Genomic DNA, 23,799 nt, shown 5'->3' on the forward strand with positions numbered 1-23,799 from the left:
GTTGTGGGGGTTTTGTATTTTGTTGTGGGGTTTTTGTATTTTGTTGTGGGCTTTTTGTATTTTGTTGTGGGGTTTTGGTATTTTGTTGCGGTTTTTTTGTAATTTGTTGTGGGGTTTTTGTATTTTGTTGTGGGGTTTTTGTATTTTGTTGCGGTTTTTTATTTTGTTGCGATTTGCACTTCCCAGCCACCATAGTACGGCAACTTGTTGATCAATTATTAATTCATGTACTAACAGGGACTTAGAAGAGAGAGACCTAATGTTAATGATCCACATTTTGCTATTTTACTCTTTGGTTTAGTTTTAGATACTATCTAGTTATTTCTTTATTGTTTTGGGGAAATAATGGGGGATCGTGTGTACACTGTAAAGACATTAAAACTGATTTTCTATGAAATTTATAGAATTTTCTCATTATTATTAAATACATGACATATCAAAATGACAAAAATCATACACGAATTAGCATGTCTAATGTAGAACAGGATAAGAAACCAACCATCCTGTCGCTCCCATTGAATTGTATATAGCCTATTTAAAATCAAAAACTTAAAGTTGTCCATAGCCTACTGTTGTTACCATCAGCGGAGCAGGGAGAGGGTGGTTTTCCAGAAGCCCGGGTTCTCTAGCATATCGAGACTATCTCTCCACACCGTTACATATTCTATATGTACAGGTACGGCCCCCCTTGGTTGTGGCGTGTGGATACTTCTTTAAGACACTCCGGCTCACGTATAAAACAGCTGTGAGATGTGACACCAGTGATCGTTTGATCTCCACTTGTGTTGTGTGTGTGAGTGCCTTGAGAGTAGTGATGGTAAATTCGATTCTTTTTAATGAATCAGGTTTTTTGAGTCACTGAGTCAGTTGTCCAGAGAGTGCAAAAAATGTCCATTTTCACTCAAACTTAATTTGTTTCTCTTTTCATATATATACTACTGCTAAGATGAGTGATTGAAAAAGAAAAACAACTATTTTATAGAGCAAAAAAGAGCAAAAAAAAATTAAGATTTCTAAAGGAACATTTATTTTATTTATTTTTATTTTATTTTATTAGTATTTTCTTCAAATGTGTCAAATATATATTTTCTCATCTAAATGTCCACTGAGTTGTGAGCCAGGGGTCAGTAATGCGCCTTAACATTGGTTGCCTACCAAGTAGCAAAAGAAGAAGTATAGCACTCAGTCGTTCATGCTACGATTCAGCACAGGAAGGGAGGGGGTGAGTAAGTGAGTCGTTCAAGCTATGATTCAGCACAGGAAGGGAGTGAGTCAGTGAGTGAGTCGTTCATGCTACGATTCAGCACAGCAAGGGAGGGGGTGAGTGAGTGAGTGATTCATTCATGCTACGATTCAGCACAGGAAAGGAGGGGGTGAGTAAGTTATCCGGTCGTTAAGTCTGACGTCACTAGCCGTGTCTGGGCCTAAACTCGCAGGTCCATATATCAAACGATCACTATGGCATTACTGAGAGTTGAAAAACTGTCTGTAAATGATCAGTGTTCTGCTCTACCAGGTGTAACAATTGAGTTTAACATCAACAGGTTAAATGTAATATATAAGTCACTTAGACAACCTAAACATGTTATTGTTGGGCTTTTTTCAGTGTTTTATTTGTTCACGAGTAAATTGGTTTGGTTATTAGATTAGATTAGATAAAATAAAACTTTATTAGTCCCCCGGGTGGGTATTTCACACAGCTGAATAAACGTCAAACAGAAAACTGATTAAACAGAAGTGTGAGACGGTCGAGAATTTCTGCCAGTGTCCTGTTATATTTTAGATAGCAAGGAGCAGACGGCCGAGTTTATTAAACTCCACCGAGACAGCGGTGACGCTAATCAGTATGCTAGCCCGTCCAATTTCCCCAGCCGTTTACTTCCGGCCTACCCGACCTTCTGAGGTCCCGGCGCACGTAGACCGCGAAGGCCAGGTCCTCAGGAGGATGCAGCCCATGAATTTGGACACGACCAATATAGCATGTCCTGACTGCGGGGTTTTGGAAACAAATTAAAACGTACAGCTCTGTTATCATTTCCAACATAAATGAAGACAGAAAACTAAACAGCAAGTGAGATAGAAGCTAGTGAGATAGAAGCTAGCGAGCTAGCGAGCTTCTATCTAAATACAATATAGCATGTCCTGACTGCGGGGTTTTGGAAACAAATTACAATGTACAGCTCTGTTATCACTTCCAGCATAAATGAAGACAGAAAACTAAACAGCAGTGACGTTTGTAGGGTTACTGAAGTTTGGCTAGCTGGTATGATGTGCTACGTGACTGCTAGCGACACAGCTATGTTAGCATAATATAAACAAGCTAACTTTTTTCCACTCGATAAAAGTTAACGTGAGTGGTCAGGAACAAATGTAATCGCATGGCAGGATGCTGTAAAAGGACCAAACTTCAGCCAGGAGAACAACTGAGATAATCCATCCACATAGGGTTGCCAACTCCCTGAAAAATAAATAAGGGACACCTCGTGGCCAGGGCCGGGCGACCCAGTTGTCTTCACCCTTCCCAGTGTGGTGAATTTTCTAGCTCTTTTTTTGTGTGTGAAATTATTTTTTTAACCATTTGACTTGAAGTTGATTTAAGTAGATGCATATTCTATTCTTTGTGATATGAACACATGTGAAACAAATGATCATTTAGCCATTTATTTTTAGCTCAAAATGACAACATTAACACAATAAAACAGGTCTCTTTCTTAAACAGAAGCCTGTCATGCTTAACTTTTGAGAATATAAGTAAATCTTTCTTTAAAAGAACTCTGTCCTGCTTAACTTAAAATAATAGAAAACAATAGAAAGAAAAATATTCTTGTAACAGTGCACATTTAGTGCATTTAGTACAATTGGCTTCAGTTGAGGTATTATTTCAGCTTTTCTAATGCTAATCAGCTGCTCCTGTTTGAAAACCCGCTTGTTCCCATGATTACGCATCATAACTCATCATCATTATTCATCTATGTATTATTTTTATGTATTAGTCATCAATTTGTTGTAATCATCTATCCTTGCAGTTGTTTATTACACAAAATAAGTTATATTATCGCACTTCTGGCCACATAGCGCTGATATTCACTGCACATGCCCATATTAACTTTTTCCAGCCAGGTGTTTTCCTTTTCCCATTCTTCCCTTTCTCTGAGGGGAACAAACATTGCTGCTCTAATGCTGGGCTTACACTGTGTGGTTTTAGGCCCATTTTGAGCCGATTTTTGAGTGATCGGACCGATTTTGGCCTTCATCGTGCGTCGTGTAGTATACGTGGGGTAACGAGAAGTGATTAACACCTCACGACCAGCTCCCGATCATCAATCGCTCGTGAGGGTGTCACCACAGGCGCTCACACTGCTCACGCGCAAACACGTAAACGTCGGTGAAAAAGACGGAGCAGCATGGCACTGCAGCGTGTGATCTGGACACAAGCGATGGAGGCACAACTTGTAGAACTTTGGAAAGCTCATCCGAGCCTTTTCCATGTGGCATCACAAAATTATCATGACCACAACAACCGTGAAAATAGTTGGATTTACATTGCTGCTCAATCACAGCTGCCTGATCAGTGTTTTTCATTAGCAATTTAGCAAAGTTGATGGTGGTGGTGGTGTGTCTGTGTGAGTGAAAGACAGAGAGAGCGAGCGACAGATTTTCTGTTATAACCTTCATTTTATGGAGGCACAGTGTGAGCACTCAGGTCGCATCAGAGCATCGGGCGGTATAGTGTGAGACCCTGCATCGTGATCTACCAACTTCTAACCCCTGCGAGTCAATCGTGCAGTTTGAGCAGGAGCTGAATAACGCGACTGAAAAAATCGCACAGTGTCTGCCCAGCATTTGGTGTACTGTCATCCGAGACTTGCACTGCAGTGTCGGCGTTTGTTTCCCTGTTGGCCTTGCTTGTTGTTGTGGTCATCTGTTGTCTTCCGGTATTTTCTCCGCAAGCGACCTTTCCTCGACCAATGAGATGAGCGGTAATCTGAATTGTTATACTCGAATTGTCATAAGTGTGCTGTCAGCTCATTGGTCACAAAGCAGGAGAGGGGCTGAGAATTATGTTTTCAAACAAAGTGTTAATTCCATTAAAAGTTATAGACTACTTTTGATTCTCACTGTATTACGGGACAAAGTGCGTCCCTTATTAGCTCAATACGGGACGTGTACTTTTGTTTCTAAATACCGGACGATTCCGTATTTTAAGGGACGATTGGCAACCCTACATCCACAATACGAGGTTAGTCATTCATATACTGCTGCATGGGCTGGACTGTAGTTACATCCTAAGGTATTTGTTACAGGAAAAATGATTCTATGTTTCTTTACCTTCTTTTAAATGTACAAAGATGCCCTTTGTCTATGGTTAGATTAGTTTAGAATTATCCTTTTAGACTTTCCCAGCAAAGACATATTGTTTTGGGACATATTGTTTTAGATTGTTTTATCTCTCACAGCTTTCTCCCAGCTCTCTGCTGACGAGACTAGCGCCACATATGGAGTTGTTTATTTTATCTGTTTATTATTTTCTTATCCTGTTCTCACTGTCTCTGTGATTTGTGCCTATAAAAATGCCAAGCCTCTGTTCATGGGTGTGAGTTGTTCTCAGCAGCTCACCCGTGTACACGTTTAGCAAAGAAAGTAACTTTGTCTCATTGTGTCTTTATTTCTCCTGGGTTTTTTACAGAGTTTTCTCCCAACAGTTTTAAAAACTGAGCTTAAATAAATGATTAGCAGTAATAAAAGCCGAGGGAGGTCAACAGTGATCACTGACTTTTTTAGGAGCTTTTTGAGATTAAATAGAAGAAAATACAAAACATTAAACATGTTAACAACACAAAAGCCATATTAAACGCAGACTACTTTAGGCCCGGAAGTAGGATTCGTCACGTCATCACTTAATGACCGGATTCGCTTACTCAACGATTTCACACAGTAAGGGAGGGGGTGAACTCAAATGTGTTGTTAGCACTGCAGCGATGCCACTGTGAACTGAGGAGCTATTGTCTTGATGTGAGTTTTCTACTCAGGGTTTTTTCTTTCAGTTCAGAGCAGAAATGTTTCTGTTAGGAAACTGGCTGTTGCTCCCCCCCCCCAAACACAATTTTAATTATAAGCTAGATATATTTCTACTAATGAAATTAGTTTGCTAACAGCAACAGGGATGAGTCAGTGAATGAGTCAGTTGGGCTTGTTTACGAGTCAGTAAAGTGATTCTCGAGTATTGAACGATTCATTCATGATTCACACATCACTACTTGAGAGTGCTGTATGTATGTGCGTCCGTCAAGAGCCTGTTTCGGCAGCCTCCGTGGGCGCTTCCTCTCCCCTGGTATTCCCCTGGTATCCCCTTAGCTGGCCCTTAGCTTTCCCTTTGGTTGGTCTCCCTTCCCCGGCTTATCGCCTCGAAAAACAGCCATATTCGCCGGTCAGACCACGCTGTGCAGCTGCCGGTGATCTGGGAATCCATCAAAACTGGCAAACCATCCTACCCGTTCTTTCTGCGCATGCGCAAAACACGAAATTAAGTGGCAAACCGTCCTACCTTTGTTAATAAGAGCTAGAAACATACGCTGACGGGTAAAATTAAGTGCCAAACCATGCTACCTTTGTGAATTTTACCTAAAAGCATACTTTAACGGGTAAAATGAAGTGGCAAACCGTCCTGGCTTTATGAACATGAGCTACAAGCATACTCTGATGGGCAAAGTTAAGTGGCAAACCGTCATACATACTTAAATTTGTGGTGGAATTACTCTGTGACTGCAGAAATGTGCATAAACTACTTACGGTAGGATGTTTTGCCAAAGTAGGATGGTTTGTCACAGTGGCTAGGTGAGCAAACACAGCAGCGGCACAGCTTCAGCGTTCATGCATACGCTGTCGCCTGGGTACTTTGCAGTAGGGCTGGGTATCGTCACTGATTTCTAGAATCGATTTGATTCCGATTCACAAGGTCCCGAATCGATTCGATCCACGATTTGATTCGATTTAAATCTGGGAAATTTTGCCTTAGACAGTCAGAAATATTATAATTCAGATCAGTACATTTACATATTTTTGTATCTATAAAAAGGAAGCTGACACTTTCCAGACTTTTTCAAAGGTGTAAGCATCACAGCAGATGCCTTTGTGTCAAAGTAGCTGAAGATAAAACACAGAAAAACATGAAGGTGATTTTCCTGGCCTGGGATTTTATAAAAATATTCTGCAGTACATCAAAAACGAAAGAAAACCATTAATCAACATATGAACATTACCTCTGAAGTTACAGCGGTTTTATTAGAGACACGGCTAAGCGTTTTGCATTTTGCATAATTTTAAAAAGTTTACATTTGTTCAGTAGCCTATTGAACAGCAGAAATTAGGCTTTCTTTTCAGAAGTAAGTAGGTGTTGCGCTCTAAAAGAAGTTATAAAATGTACATTTTTCTGTATTGTTGGGAAAATCTTTAAAGACTATTCTTATTTAATTGTGTTTTGTTTTTGGACACATTTCTAGTTAATTTTTGTAGTTTACTGGCTCCAGGAGGTCAGAGTTCAGACGTGTGATGTCATCAGTAAGCGCAGAAAAAAAACAGTGTCTGAGACGTGAGGAAGCGATGTTTTGCTGATGATACGCTATGCTTCCTGTAAACTCCAAACCTGAACTGAGGAGAATAAAGTTGCAAAAAAGGAGAATGGAGTCATGTCTCTCTGAGGGTGCAACATAATCTTGGTGTTTCCGCCCGGTTTGGAGTTTATACCGCAAAGAAGGACGAGCTACAGACTAGCCTTGCTCACTACCCCCCACCTGAACTCGTATGGCAGTGCCATCCCTCCGAGAAAAGGTAGTGAAGGTAAAAGTTTTTCGTCATGTCTAAAGTACAGCAGATGTTTCCTGATTGGGAGCAACTTCTTGAGGAGATAGAGGAAAAGTTACTTACACTGCTAGCACCGGATTTGAATGAGATTTGTGCTGCCCTCAGTTTAGCCGTGGATGAAAGTGAAAAAGACTTACCTTGTAAACTGAGGCGGCGTATTCTCCAGTACTTAGAGGGAGAGGATGTTACTGCACGAGAAGATGAAGGAATGTCTTTGTTGTTGGAATTAGATGACAAAATTAATGAAGTGAAGCAAAAGAGATGCAAAAGTAATGCCCCGTTTCTCATCTGAAGGCCTTTTGTACACTCACTGTACCGACGGGATCTGAAAATAATGGGACAAATTGGAGAACCAAACCAAAAGGACAAATTAACATACACTAGCTTGGAAAGACAAATCCAGAGGGCATTGAAGAGGGGATATGATGAAGGAGAAATTGTTGAAGCCATCATTCAAGCTATAACCCCAGGAACAAAACTGAAAAGCTACCTTGAGAGTAGAGTAGACTTTGCAAGCTCTCAGGCAAATATTATGGACTCATTACATTGAGAAAGATGCCACAGAGTTGTATCACTCGCTCACACGTGCTGTACAGGAGCCAAAAGAAACTCCAATCCAGTTTTTGATGCGAGCATTGGATTTGAGACAACAACTTGTTCTTGCTTCAGAGAGAGTTAAGTCTGGCTTAAAGTACAGTTCGGAGCTCATCCAAAATCAGTTTCTCCAGACAGTACTCACTGGCCTCCATGATGACACCATCCGAGCTGATGTGAAGCTATATCTGCAAAATCCTAAAATCACAGATGAGGTTCTTCTGGAAAAAATGACAGCGGCATACAGTCCGGAAATGGAAAGAAAGAATAAACTGTCAGCTGCATCAAGAGCAAAGATGATGAAAGTTGCAGCAGTAAGTGGGGAAGATCAAGAGGTGGAGAAAGAAAGCAGTATGCACACATCAGACAGTAAGAACAAGCAAGGTGGAGTGGTCAAACGAGACACATTAATGGATAAAGTTGATCAAGGCAACAAGGCTATATGTGAGGCTCTGCAGAACCTCACCACTCACATTGCCAGCCTCTAGCAGACCATTAAGCCTCAGCACATGAGAATGGCCGAACCACCTGACCGGAAATACCAATCACAGCCTAGGAGCACAAACGTTAGACAGTGCCAGCAGTGTCAATCATCCAATACAGGAAACAAATGTGACCACTGTTACAAATGTGAATGAATGTGTGGCAGTACGGAACACTGGGCAGCAGGTTGTCGTAGGAAAAAGTGCTCAGCTAATTCAAGTAAGATCGAAATCATACTTAACCCTGAAGGGGAGAAGCACCAAACCGACCCATTCAGCCTCAAAGCACCCCTCACTGGTAAACAACAACAAATGGCGAGCTGGTAGGCAAAAGATGCCAGGTCTATGGCTTCTTAGGAGGTGTGGACACCACAATATTGTGGGATACCGGCTCACAAGTATCGATAGTGGGGACGAATTGGAGAAAGAAACACCTGCCTGATGCTGAAATGAGGTCAGTGGAAGACTGAGTTCAGCCTGTCCAAAAATGCTGTGGCTGGGATGACCAACAGGCCAATCCAAGTTCCAATCCTAGTCGCCAGTGGTGACATTGAATGCCCCATCATCGGCTTTAATGTGATAGAAGAATTAGCTTTGAGAGATTACACCAGTGAAGACTGTATCCCCCCAGGGCATATGCTGGACAGATTGTGCTCAGCATTTGAGGTGGGGCACAAAACTGCAAGAGCTGTCGTGTCTGTCCTAAAGAAACAAACGCCTGACAGCCATCCCCACATAGCCCGAGTAGGAAGGCGACTTGTGACCATCCCAAAGCGTAACATGATGACAGTGCAATGGTGGAGTGCAGTGGTTTGCTAAATAAGAGTGTGTTGAGTGGGTCACATGCAGTGTTGGAGCCGAACTGTGAGACACCATGGCCAGCAGGCCTAGTTGTTAGAGAACAGCTAATTCAGCTCCCCTCAGAAGGTGATGCTAAAGTTGCAGTGACTGTGGAAAATATGACTGACCATTATATCACCCTCTGTGGTCGCACTACACTGGGGTGGCTGCACAATGTTGATGCTATCTACATGCCACAGCTAAAATGTATGGAGGGTGAGCTTTCTAAGACATCAGACGGAAGTACTTCCTTACCCACAGTGCAGTCCAGTCAGACAACAAAAACTGAGCCCTGGGACCCACCAGTGGATTTGAGCCATCTGACAAGTGACCAACAGCAGCAGGTAAAACAGATGCTGAGGGAGGAATGCAATGTTTTTGCAAAAGATGACTGGGACATGGGATGCATTAAAGATCAAGAGCTGGAGATACAGCTAAAAGACAAATTGCCTGTGCAAAAGACATAGAATGCAATCCCCAGACACCTTTATCAGGAGGTAAAAGCACACATACAAGACTTACTCAATCGGGGCTGGATCCAAAAATCTTGTTCTTCATATTCTTCGCCTGTGGTATGCGTCAGGAGGAAAGATGGTGGCCTTCGCCTGTGTGTAGACTATAGGCTCCTGAATGCAAAGACACTGCCCGAGAGACATCCCATCCCGAGAATACAGGAGGTCCTGGAAAACCTTGGGGCAACTCCTGGTTCACAGTATTGGACCAGGGAAAGGCTTATCACCAGGGTTTCATGAGTGAGAACAGCAGACCCTGTACTGCATTTATAACACCATGGGGACTCTATGAGTGGGTGAGGGTCCCATTCGGCCTTACTAATGCCCCAGCAGCATTCCAGCGCTACATGGAGGGATGCCTGGGAGACCTCAGGGATGAAATGTGTGTCCCATATTTGGATGATGTACTCGTCTTTAGCTCAAGCTTCGAACAACACATCCAAAATGTGAGGAGAGTGCTACAGCGACAAAGAGAATGTGGTATCAAATTAAGGCCACAGAAGTGTGACTTTTTCAAATGTGAAGTCTGCTGTGTAGGGCGAGTGGTTTCAGCAGAGGGATACAAGATGAACCCCAAAGAAGTTGAAGCAGTGCAAGCACTGAAACAGGAGAAACCATCGACCGTGAGAGAGGTGAGAAAGTTAATGGGTTTCCTTAGCTACTACAGACCCTACATACAGGACTTCTCAAGGACAGCCAAACCTCTCTATGAACTCTTAGCAAAGCCTAAGTCTGAACACAAGCAGCGTGGAAAGAGTAGGGAGTGCCACCGCAAATCTGCCCAGCTGCCACCATCCCATCCAATCCAGTGGATGACAGTTCACCAAGAGACATTGGACAAAATAGTAAACCAGCTGAAAAACCCACCAATCATGGCATATCCAGATCTAGAGAAGCCATTTGTTCTTCATGTAGATGCCTCTGAGGATGGTTTGGGTGCAGTCTTGTACCAGCGTCAAGGGACTGCCCTGAGAGTCATAGGCTATGGATCATGGACACTGACAGCTGCAGAAAAAAAACTACAAGCTACATTCAGGAAAGCTGGAATTCCTGGCACTGAAATGGGCCATAACAGAATGCTTTCGTGATTATCTGTTTCATGCGCCTCATTTTTCTGTGTACAGTGACAATAACCCGCTGACATACGTCATGAAGTCAGCGAAACTTAATGCAGCTGGACACCGCTGGGTGGCGGAGTTGGCAGATTATCGGTTCACTCTTAAGTACAGGCCAGGGGCAGCGAATCGAGATGCAGATTTCTTATCAAGAAGAGGAAAGCCCATTGAAGACATCATGCAGGAATGCACAGAGGAATGTCAGCAAGATGCCATTGAATGTATTGGGAAAGCCCTACACTGTAAAAAAGAAAAAGTTGAGAAAACTTAAAATTTCAAGGCAACATGATGCAAGAGATTTTTGAGTTTTCTGAACTTCTGCCAACTGTAGTTGACTTAACTAATATTTTCATGTTCTGCCAACTTGGATCTACTTGTTCACCTAATTAGGATAATCCTGTAAGTCTAACAAAGAAATTCTGGTTTCAATGCCATGTATTTCTGCCTTCACCAAACAAAGATATTCCTGTTGAATTAACATACAATCATTCCCTCCAAGGCCATGTATTCCTAAATTCACCAAACACAGATATTCTTGTTGAATAATCATACAATTCTTACTCCAGTGAGTTGAAAATTTACCAATATTAATAAAGAAAAATGTATGCTGTTATCGTACTTGAAAAAACACTCAAACAGATATAGAATAAAACAAAGCACAACTGAATGTTATGTAAAAACGTATTTATTTTTTTCAACAGTGCTTTCAGTATATTTCAGAAGGTCATGGGCAGTGGGGTGAATTTCTGTAAAAAAGCAAACAAACAGAAAAAAAACGTGTTGCCAGTTTCTTTAGGGTGCTTTGAGCACCCCAGCAGAGACATTAAAATTCCAGAGTCCAGAAAAAAAGAAAAGTGTCCAGCAGCTTAGTCATTCACGTTCACACCCTGACTGTCCTGTAAAAGCTTAACTTAACTATTGCACACTAAATAGGGTAGTGCAACAAACAATTGCCTTTGTACCCAGACATTGACATTTTACATGGGCTCACTATGATGAACTACAGAAGTCAAAAGTTATTAGAAATGTTACCATCAATGAACAGTGAACTATCAGGTAAAATGAACGATTATATAGAGGGAAAGGGGTTGAACTACTGGGTTTTGTTTTGTTTTTTTACATGACTCTACAATGCACTTGAACATGTTTAAGAACAAGTTAAACTCATGTCTGGCTTCCCCGTTAACAGTCACAGCAAAAGCTTTGTTTTTAGAGACCTTGTGCGCTGTGAGCATCGAGAGCCACCGAGTTCAAAAAAGATGCCCTGAATTGCTTCAAAGGTAAACTCATCTGCTTTGGATAATCAATGTTGAGGGCATACAGAAGGCCAAAGAGGTATGCCAAGGCAGTAGAGAGGTCTGGAATGTTATGTAGCACGATGTCCCCTTCCAACACAACAGCATGTTCTCGCACAGACGTATCGGCATCATCATCTTGCAGGATGGTGAGGATGGCAACTGATGCACCGTTCAACACTGGTTCCAAAGTGTCAGTGTCCTGAAGAGAAGAAAAGTAAAATATGAATTATTGAAAGCTAAGAAAAATTAAAGACAAAATACATTTCTAAAGATCTTAACTTTAACCTCTATACCATGATGCTCATTTGACTCATGGAGGTTTTAAAAAGAAAAAGCTTATTTTCCTTTAATTAACGGCACAATATCTTTCACCAACCAACCTTGTGATGAGTTTTGTACAAAAATATTTTCTGCTGTTGAACACCCGCTAACAATGCCCAGGTGCTCCTCAGCAGAAAAAAAAGCAGTGAGAGTTATGACAACTGCAATCCTCACCATAAAATTATCTGGACTGCACTGAGGAAGTGTACATTTCCATTTTGGATTAAATCATCTTTTAAAAACATCTCATAGCAACTAGTTTTTCTTGCATTACTTTTTTGTACTTACTAAGCACTTCAGGAAAACCTGTGTTGCATCCTCTCCGAGGAAAATGGGCAGGCCTCTCAGTGCTGCTGTCTTTTGGTGGGACACAATGTCAGATGTCTAAAGAGTATTCAGTGGAAAACAAGCATTTAAATTAGTATAGTAACGTGGTGTACCTACACACAATGCAAAATCAGAACTCTTATAGTAATGAAAATAAAATACAGATCAGGCCCAGCAACATGTAAAACTTAAAAAAAAAACAAAACACCATTTTAACAATTTTACTTTCTTTTTACAAATTAAATAAAATACCGCCAAATAAAAACAAAGTAATGACTGATGACATTCATTTCCATTGATGTGTTTTGGCTGAAGCCAACATTTTTTTCTGTTATGACAAAGGTATACTCTCTTCTAAAAATGTCAGGTAAAGGAGCACTTACCTGTTCATCAAGTTTATCCAAGATGTCTTCCATCTCCTCACCAAGAGCTCCCTTCTTAGACCGGTATAGTTTCAGCAGGCCAGGCACAAATTTGTCCAGGGATGCATTGAACGTCCCCAGGAGGTCTTTGCTTGTGATCCGATGAAATTCTTCAGATATCTAAACAAGACAATAACCAAAATATTGCCATTTATTCAGCACAGAAAATTTCTGGGTAGCTGCCTTGTACAGTCTGCACCATGTTATATGCCTGACTGTGTTATCAACCGCAAAACCTACTTCAAAAATCTCTCATGAATACACATTTTGCACAGGAATAGAAACACCCTCCACAAAAAACAGTATCAATATGCAAATATATATTATGTTCACACTGAAATGTGGAATTTTTGTGGATTTTTACTATTGAGTGTGACCTTGAGAGGTGTGATCGTAATGCTCCAGGTGTTTTAAATACACATACAAAGTCTGTGTGAATGCATGGCCAATGTGCACCTTGTCCGTGATGAAGGCGGAAATGTTTCAAAAGAGTCTCTTGACTGGAGCTTGTGAATTTGCAAAATCGGCACTGCATGAACTCCACCCCTGAAACACAAGAGACATAGTCAATTTTGCCAAAAGCACTTTTGCAATGGGATAAAACATCCATATCTAACACACAGAAGGAATCCATAGATGCAGGAGCTGAATACATCAACAAGCCAAAACCAGAGACATCATGAAAAAAATATGTAAGGAATCATATTAACTTACATATGACCACTTGTCTACTATATCAAGTATATGATTGATAACATACATGACATGTAACATAAATGCAAGCTTGAATTCAAGCATTTTTTTGTTACTATGATAAAAAAATGCAATAACTATAGAAAAATTAATACTATCTGTAACACAGTATACATCAACAACACACAATCATTCCTTTAATATTGTCTCCTTCCCCATTATGTAAAAAGCTCTGAAAATGTAGCAATCTTATAATACAGAGCATGAAGTACAACTTTAATTTGCGTGTGACATTAACTTACAGTACATTAGGCAATCTTACACCAGCTGACAAACTGTCAAGTCAGCTTTAAACATTACTTTAAAGTAACAGTGCTGCACCGGATAAACGGTGACTATTGAAAAAGTGAAAAAACAATATTAGACAATATGCAAGTTACTTATATCACTGTCATATAATTGGCGCACATATCCTACACCGACCCATGAAAGAGTCTCCATGACAACGCGTGCTTGGCCCAGTTTGTTGTCAAGGTTAACATAACGTTTTCATGCAAAGATAACATTGAAACTGGTTACAAAACGGGTAATAAGCTAATAAGTTTTACCATGGCAGAAGTGCTGTAAAAAGCCAGTGTGAGATACCGTCATTTAGTGATGTCTGTCTGAATTTCAGAGTGTTTAACATTAAACATTACTTTTTGCGCTGGCCACTACTCTGAGCTAAAACCTTTTTTTTTTTTTTTTTTAAATATTAAACTTTATTAAGAAACAGTATACAGAACATGTATACAATCAGAACAAAATTAACATATGCCAGGGGGTGTAATACAAAGAATTACATACATTCAAATAATTTGTAATTACTACAAATGGTAATAGTTTTCATAGCCTTTTTGTTAAGTGATCCACTAATCAATTTTATGTAACATAAAACATCATTATAGTAATGTTTAAAATTAGGTTTTTTGTTACTGTATTTGCATTTGTGAAAATAAAATTTAGCTAAGATAACTAATAAGTTTATTATAAAGTAAACTTCTTTTTTTTGCCTTCGAAAGAAACAAAATACAACATTTTCCCATTTCACAGTAAAGTCATTATAGAGATGTCCAGCAATGAATCTACTGAAGTCTTTCTCTGAGCTAAAACCTTCAGAGGCTGCTTGTAGCCCGATTACGACACAGCGGCGCGACGAAGGCTGCCCAAATTCATAGTGGACTCCTCTAAATGCGTCCGAGAAATACGTCCTCCTTATAATAAGCATCTCTTAAAATGTTTGCAATATTGAAACATTTCAATATAATGTAGAAAAAAAACGAGAGAAAAAAGTTACGGATCGGACTCCCCGATCCTTATTGCGCATGTGCAAATTCTATCTGTGGAATTAGTTTTAATATTACTCTTTCTGGGTCACAAAATAAACTTTTAAGATATTTTCAGGCGTTAATGTAGCTGTGTAAATTGCTAATATCTGTTCAGTTTATTAAGACAACATATACTTGCAAAAGTGCTCCGACGCTTTCGGAGACGTCTGTTACCCACCAGCTCGATAGCTAGCCCAGGGGGGGGGGGGATCAATTAAGTCACTTAGATAACTTAAAAATGCTATAGTTGGCCTTTTTCAGTGTTTTACTAGTTCCATCCTCCCGGGTCCTCAGGAGGATGCAGCCTAGGCGCTTGTAGAAAATCTTAATAACACATGTAGTTAGCTTACCTGCTAGGGTAAATGGTCGGCAGCTCCAGCACCTGTCCAAAACTGCAGAAGTGAAAATCCTCAATGGTCGAAAAATTGCATTTTACATCCAAATCTAGCCACGATGGTTCAAATTTTCTTAGGAGGTTTTTAGTCTAGAACACATGGTAAACCACTATCACACAGCTCAGGTCTGCTCAGGCTCAGTTGAAAGTCCGTTTGGTTTAGTTCAAACTTGTTCAGACCACATGTGCCAGTCATCTACGGGGTTTCCCACTGGTTCCCAACTTGACTCAGAAACTCTGCTCAAAAGTTGATAATCTTTGTTATGCTGTCTAGAAAATCTTAGTTAGGACAACAATGAAAGAAATTTGTTGGGTAGACAAGCTTTTTTAGGTTGTAAATGGAAAGTTTTATTTCTAAGTCAGTTTAATTTAAAAACTTTAGTGAAATCAACAATTGCTAGTTATCGTTTTTACAGTGTATAGAGAGAGAAAACAGGAGAAATGAACTGGATCTCAGCTGTCACCTGTAATGTCAACGCGCTGCCAGAGGGATGCATCGTCTCAGAACCAATTCAGCCGTTTGCAGTTGATGACATCAGAGACTCCCAGGATGCAGACATAGCCATAAACCACGTTTTGTCCCTGAAAAGAACACACACCTACCTGAAGCATAAAGAAAAGATGGCGGAGAGTGAGGCAGTTAGGTACCTTCTTCGGCAGTGGCCCCATTTCCAGATTGATGGAGATGGCATTCTGAGGCGTGAGACCACCAGGAGAAAGCAGTTAGTTGTTCCTGACTCATTAAAGCCCATGGTCTATAAACATCTACATGAGACATGGGACATTTAGGAGCAGACAGGATGGTTGCTCTCGCCAGGGAACGCTTCTTCTGGCCTAAAATGAGGCAGGAAATGGAGCACTATGTCGCTCAGGTGTGTCGCTGTATAAAGAAGAAGAAGCCTAACAGAATAACCAGAACACCAATTCAGAGCATTGAAACCTCTGCGCCGTTTGAGATGATATCCATTGACTATCTGCATTTGGACAAGTGCACAGGAGGTAAAGAATACATACTCGTAGTTGTGGATCATTTCACCAAATATGCCCAGGCATATCAGGGGCGGAGCATGGGGGTGGCTTACTGGGCTTAAGCCCGGGTTGTTTTGTCAGAAGCCCGGGGTCTTTTGGAGTGTAATTTTTTCATAGTTAGATGTCTGGCTGACAACTGTATAAAAGAAAAAGTACACACAATATTCGAAGCACATAGTGCACACTGTGGGAATTTACGACTGTGCGTGAATCCCCCCTGATATTGGTATGATCCGAGCTCAGGCACTAAGAGACTGAGCGAGGGGGCGGGGCAGCTGCCGCCTGTGTGTGCGCTGTTGGAGAAACGGAGCCAGCCATACTAAGGAGAGCTTAAGTTTGAGCAGGTACCAAAGCAAATCATTCATACCGTACAAATAATGTAAATATGACGGTGAATCACGAAAGATTGATATCAAACTGATCACTTGACCAATATTACGTTACTTGCTCTTCAGGTGAATCAACAAATGGCGAAATGAAAAGCCGAACAAATGCTATTTTTTTAGAGAGTCTTAGCTTACATGTGTTTATTTCATATTTTCAGTTCTTACCCTCCCCGACTAAATCGGTTTCAGTTATGTACTGAAATATAAGAATGGACATTAGAGGGTTCTTTCAAAGAAAAAACTCAGGTAAATGTTATTTTATATATTATGCTTTGTATGTTGTTCAGTATATTTCTATGCAAAACAAGAGGGATTTCAGTACATAGCAGGATATTCACATTTGTAACCAGATATTTACATACACTTTAGGGAGAAAACATAAAACATTTTTACTGTACAACATCAATTTAGAGTAAACTTTTGTTTTAGATAAATATTGAAATATCTTTTGAATTAGTTAAATGTCAGAATAAAGAGAGACAGAGCTGTCTATTTTTTATCACTTTGATCAAATTTAGGAGTACATATACACTAAGTTTGTTAATTAATAAGAAAACTCCAGACGATTCCATTCTGAGCTGAAGAAGCTTCTGATAGGTTAGTAGAGTCCATGTGAGTAAATTGGTGGCACAGCTGTGGATGCATATAAGGCAAAACACAGAGCCTGTTTCTTTGAAATGGGAAAATTAAGAGATGTCAACCAAAACACCAGGAAAAGAATTGTGGAGCTCCATAAGTGTGGCTCAAGTTTGAATACAATTTGGTGCCATTTGCAATTAAGAAATACAGATAGTTTCTCTCTTTACTCTTAAAGTTAACAAACATGTTTTTTATATTTATCAATCTAAAAAAATAAACATTTAGTCTGATTTGATCTTACAATTAAAAAAGTGTTTGTGTTTTGATCTGAAGAGTATGTAAATATCTGGTTTCAACTGTATATTTGATGATTGTCAGCACAAAGAGGGAGAGAGAGGGAGAGAGGGGAACAGAGAGGGAGATGGAGAATGAGGACAGAACAGAGATGAACAAGAGCAGGTGAGACACACATGTTAGTCAAATGGTTGTTTACCAAAAGTATCACCATATCATAGGTCCTCATGTATCTCATACCTAGTGTTTCTTTTTAGGTTTGTTATTTTTCAAATTCTATATTTATTAAGTTATGCAGGCTTGTTTGCACAACAAGGCTAAATAATTATATAAACTTTTCTCAATCTAAATAGTGGACTTTGGTAGAATTAAAAAAATAAGTGTAGTGCAGGTCTATGATGATTTTTAGTGCTACTATCATCTAGTTCTGATTGTGGCTCTGTCTTTGTTAAATCCTAAGTAGTCCTAATTTTGAACTGTTGTAGCCCTGTTTTAATTCCGGATCAGTTTTGGGTCTGGTTGAATTGGGGTTTAGTCCTCGTGTCTTGATACAGCCCCGACTTTATTCTGCCTTGCTGCTTAATTAAAAAACTAGTTTAAGGTGTCCTGCACATGTGATATATATTTTTCCCTATATGAAGTCATTCTTTTTTGAACAAAACTCAAAACAGAGCCTATTAATCTTTCAGTCATTTCTAACCCCCCCCCCCCCCAAAAAAAAAAAAATCCCCCTTTAGGGCTAAGCCCCGGGTGTTTCAAATGTCTGGCTCCGCCTCTGAGGCATATGCGACAAGGGACAAGTCTGGGAAGACTGCGGCAAGAAAGCTCTTTGATGACTTTATCATGCGCTTCTGTTTCCCCATCCAAAATACACCATGACCAGGGGAAAGAATTTGAGAACAATCTTTTCCGCAAGCTTCAAGGCTACTGTGGTATCAGCCATTCTCGTACCTCCCCGTACCACCCACAGGCCAATCCTGCAGAGCGCTTCAATAGGACACTCCTAGGTATGCTCCGGACTAGGGCTGGGCGATATGGCCTAAAATCAATATCACGATAAATTGAGCAGTTAACCTCGATAACGATAAATGGACGATAACCACCCCAAGTGCCAAAAAAACAAACGTTTTTTTTTTCCATTTGATGGGGCTGTGGCAGGCAGCATAGTTCCTCCAGTTATTTTGATAATATTATTCCCCCTAGACCTATTCATTGCAATTATATTATTACCACTTTAAAGGACTGTAAAATGTCACTGAAAATAAATGAAGACAATAGTAGTAAGTACTTTTAGTGGTTAAGATTTATTAACTGAACAAAATAAAAAGTGTAGGATACAATATGTAACCATGCTCTCTAAAAAATGTGTATCCCTTGTAAACAAAATAGTTTAATAATAAATATGTTTCACATTGGCTATTCACAAAGTAAACAATGATTGTGCAAATGTAATGCCATCATGGACAAAGGCCTATCTCTGCTAAGGCCTTGAGGTAGTATAACTTGTAAACAAATAATGTCACAAACACAAATGTCAATTGAACACAGAAAAAACTATAATAAATACTAAGCACTGCCATGTGACTAGTGAAAACTATAAACTCTTAAACAAAAACATTAAATAGTGCTGTTTGCAAAAAACTTCAATAGAACACTGATAGTTAAAATTAGGCAGGGCTTGAACAGGGCACTTCAAAAAGGGGCAGCAGCAGACTTGGTATCCTGAGTGGTTCAATCAAACTACTGTTGTAGATGTTTACCTGAGTAGTGTTTACTCCAGGTTCTTGCTAAGAAAAACAAGCTTATTGACCATGTCAGGTTTCAGGCAGGATCTGAGGCATGTCACAATGTTTCCTCCAGAACTGAAAACCCGCTCGGATGGGGAGCTGGTGGCTGGGATGCAAAGATACTTTTTTGCAACTTTACTTAGAGTGGGAAAGTTTACTTTTCCTCACTGTCCTGGACAGGACACACTGAATAGCTGCTCAGCTCAGCTTCTATTGCTTGCTCAGGTGACACAGTGGGTGCAGTTGAAGAGAGAGTCTCACTTTCTTTGAAAAAGCTTCCCAGTGATCTCTTTCGCTTTTTTTCTTCGGATGATGTAGAAGGCTGAGGCTCTGTGCTCTCTGCTGTACTTTCTGGGTGGACTGCAGCTGCTGACTTCATCTCCATTTTCACTTTCTCTTGAATGGTAGTAACACGGTCGGCAGAAATATATGCAGCTTTGAATCTGGGGTCAACAAAGCTGGCTGTGTCCAAAAGCTCTACAGTGGGAGGATCTGAAAACTTGTCGTCAAGGTATGCAAGGATTTCAGATTTTATGGTTTTGGTCAGCGTCACATCATCTTCTTTCTCAGCCAGCACTCGTGAATGGAGGATGTGTAGGACAGGCTTCACAGATGAGATGGTGACATACTCTTCCCCTGACAGGGCGTCCGTAAACTCTACCAATGGAGCAAGAGCTTTGTTGACTGCCTCCAAGACATCCAGGTCTGACCACGTCGGAACAAGATGTCTTGATGCTCTGTCATCAGTGAGGACCTGTAATAATAATTATTTATTATTTTAATTTAATTATATTATTTATTTCATCTTAAATGGTAGATCAGAGCAATCACAATAAAGGCTAAATGCATTACCTGAATGCACACAATAAAATAGATAATGAAGGATCATTTAACCTACCCGGGTGATGGCATTTTTCTGCTCAAGGATCCGTGCTGTCATCATCTGCATGGATCCCCATCTGGTTGGACATGCCGTTTTCAGCTTGTGCATTGGTAAGTTCATCTCTTGTTGTGCCTTCCGTAATGCCTTCTTCTTTTTCCAGCTGTAGGAAAAGGTACTAACAATCTTTTTGCAGGTCTTCATTGCCCGTTCCACAGGGGGGTGATTTTTCAGGGTGTTTTCTGAAACAAACAAGCAAAAACACACACATGCAAACATTAAGAATAGGAAAAATTGTTGTAGTCATTTAACTGCCATGTAAACCTCCACTGACCACAGAACTTTTTCAGGGGAAAAACTGAACTAAACTAGAAAAAATAAAATGAAGTATTCCTCATCAGATTTTAGCTACTAAAAATATTACATTTACCTTTATTGGATGTACTTGAATGCAACAATAACACTTCTCACTTCTACCAAAATTTGAAAAATTACAAAGGGACTGCCAAGTTATAAAAAAAAGTCTTGAAAATAAAAACTGAAAAAAGGCATAAATTTTAAATATCTATCCAAATCTTCACACCCAACATCACCCCAATTCATGGTCTAATTCTCAAATAAAGCAAGCAAAATAAAGTAAGAATTAAATAAGACCTCTCAGACCATATTTACAAAATTAAAAAGGGTTGGCACAGTAATAAAACATTTTAAAAATCATGTATTTTGCTACATTTCACAGCACAACATGATCAACACTGGCTCACAATACCTTTATTGTATTTACCTTTATTCTGTAAAAACTTTCTGGATACACTGCTGCTCAGCAGTCTTAAGTATTTTTATGCCTATATAAACATTATTCAAACATTAATACTTTCAATTTTGAATATGACGCACAGAATTAAAGTCACTTTAAAACACACCAGATGTCACCACCCAAATATATTAAGATGTACACACTTACCGATTGCCAGGTGCAGCCTGTGCCCAAAACTTTGCACCCGTGTCCATTTATTGAGCTTGACAGCTTTCACAATATTTGGGCCGTTGTCAGTTGTTATAGCAACAAGGTCCTCTTCACTGATGTCCCATGCAGACAGCATCGCTCTCAACCCCTGTCCAACCATCTCCCCCGTGTGATCAGATGGAAAATAGGCCGTCTCGAGCACTCTGGTACGCAGCTCCCATTTGTTGTCGATGTAATGAACTGTGAGACTAATATACGGCTCCATTGTACGGCTGGACCAGAGATCGGATGTGGCTGCAACGTGCTTAACGTATCTCAATTCAGCAGCAACCTTTTCCCTCTCTGTGCTGTACATGCTGGGAATGATAGTTTTTGAAAAATATTTTCGTGATGGGAGTTCGTATCTCTTGTCAATTATTTTCATGAAGTGTCTGAACCTGTTGCGTTCCACTGTAGCAATAGGAGCCATGTCTTTTGCTATGTGGTAGCCTATAGCATTTGTGATTTCTTGCCATCTTTTTGAAGTTCGCTCATATAGTTGAGTACTAGCAAATGCTTCGGTTATTGACCGCTGCCTGGTGGAGGAAGACGTTTTTGCTGGTCCTCCTACTCTCTTCTCGCTTTGAGCTTTTTTTATGTCTTCGAATTGAATCACATGGTTGTGCTGCAGGTGGTGGAAGAGGTTGGTTGTGTTACCTTGACTTGACGCAACAGTCTTTTTGCAGTTTACATTTAACAATTTTTTGATCAATATCATCCTTGTTGAATCCAAAATGTTGCCAAACGATTGATGATGCATTTTTTTTGTTAACAAGCGTCTCCTCTTCCTCCTCCACCAGCTCTACCTCCGTCGCTGCTGCTTCAACATTTAAATCGTCCTCCATTTGTTCACCCGTGTCTCGTCTTGTTACAGGTAGTAGAGTCATGTGACTCCACGCTGTCAAGTCTGTAACGTAGCACAGCGTCTTAAAGGGACATGAACATCGCCAACCTGCACATGCCTTTTCTTTTTTTTTTTAAATACCGAATTTACCGACATGGGCAAAATGACGTTGATGAGAGTCATAAATTTCGGTAACGATAAATTTTTGATATATCGCCCAGCCCTACTCCGGACACTTGATGAAAATCAGAAGTCAAGATGGAAAGACCATTTGAACAAAGTAGTTCATGCCTACAACTCGACTGTGCACGAAGCAACAGGATTTTCTCCATTCTTCCTTCTCTTTGGCTGTGAACCAACCTTGCCTATTGACCTGCTCTTCCCAAAAAGAGAAGAAGAGAAGAGTCAATCACACATTGGCTATGCAGAGAAATGGAGAGGAGTTATGCAAGAGGCCTATGCAATTGCGAGGCAGAACATGAGAAAGAGTGCAAGAAGGGGACAGAAAAACTTCAATCAACGTGCATGGAGCTCTATGCTTCAGCCAGGTGACCATGTCTTGGTGAGAAATCTCACACCCAGAGGAGGTCCTGGGAAACTGTGCCGCTATTGAGAGGATATGATTCATGTCATCACCAAAAGGAAAGGTCCGGATAGTCCAGTGTACGTGGTTGAGCCATTGCAGGGGACAGGAAGAAGACGAGTGTTACACCGTAACCTACTGTTGCCATGTCCTTACCTGGTTGACGAGTCTGGGGTGTGCGAAAGCAGCCTGAAAGACATCATGAGACCAAGCCCGATACTGACCAAACAGACACAGGCAGTTCTAGTGAAGACAACTGTCACATGTGGACAGCACTCAGATATGCCGATCTACCCCTCAACCCAGAAGCAGAGGATTTCTGCCCCCGGAGTGAAGCACTCGGAGAGAAGTCTGAGCCTGCTTTCAGAGCAGAGGGGCATCCTGAAGAGGAACAGGTGGAGGAGAGACGCAGTTTGGAGGAGGAGGTTGAAGCTCCAGCTGTTGGACCCGAGAGTGAGCAGAGCGATGCTGAGACATGGAGGCACAAGCCAAAGAGAATGAGACAGCCCCGGCGTGTCTACACATATGAAAAACTAGGCCAGCCAACCGTCCAGCAATGGAGCGCATGCCCTGTCAGTGTGAACAGCCCTTCAAGTGCCATCCATCATTCCTCTGTCCCACCATCATTCATGTATCCTTTACAGTATGAATAGATAAAACAGAAAACACAGAGTCAATTTCACAAGAGAGTTTAATCTAAGCGTAACATTACAGTTGCAGTTCATGTTGATGTGGTATTGACACATGTTACAGTTAAAAGAAAAACAGGTACTCTGAGCATTATTACTATTATAAATTGAGAAAAGGTTTATCATTCTAGCGTCAAAGAGCTAAGACGTGGGTACAATATGGGTTTAATGAACTCATGGTTTTGAAGTGTGTAATCACATGATGTTGGGGTGTAAATGGTATTTTCCTTTTCCCACTGTGAAGATTCGGCGGGCCCACCAATACCTCGAGGGATAACCCACCCTTCAGTACAAAAGGACTATAAACATTTAGTTTTGTATCGTGACCATGAGAGACTTGTCCTGAGATACTAAGAGATGGTATAGCCTCTCACCCAGTAATGTGTAATATGTGTGGAAATATTTGTTTGCTCACTCAGCTTCGGTTAAATGTTCTATTTTTGGTAAATTGTCAAAGATTAGAAAGAAAATGTGTTGCAACATTTTTCTTTTGTGG

At 40.5% G+C, this 23,799-nt stretch overlaps 1 protein-coding gene across 1 annotated transcript; it reads right to left on the reverse strand.

Moving 5' to 3' along the window:
- Nucleotides 1-19,455: 19,455 nt before the first annotated feature.
- Nucleotides 19,456-21,617, reverse strand: LOC146623813 (E3 SUMO-protein ligase ZBED1-like). Its single transcript, XM_085364848.1, has 3 exons — nt 21,146-21,617; nt 20,200-20,423; nt 19,456-20,055 (listed from the first exon to the last, which is right to left on the reverse strand). The coding sequence occupies exons 1-3, from the start codon at nt 21,615-21,617 to the stop codon at nt 19,456-19,458; spliced, it is 1,296 nt and encodes a 431-aa protein (XP_085220974.1).
- Between the last annotated feature and the right edge of the window lie 2,182 nt (nt 21,618-23,799).

The sequence above is a fragment of the Diplotaxodon limnothrissa genome, linkage group LG10 (genome assembly GCF_057381915.1).
Source record: "Diplotaxodon limnothrissa isolate DT_005_m linkage group LG10, D_limnothrissa_male_GT1.1, whole genome shotgun sequence".
NCBI classification, from domain to species: domain Eukaryota; kingdom Metazoa; phylum Chordata; class Actinopteri; order Cichliformes; family Cichlidae; genus Diplotaxodon; species Diplotaxodon limnothrissa.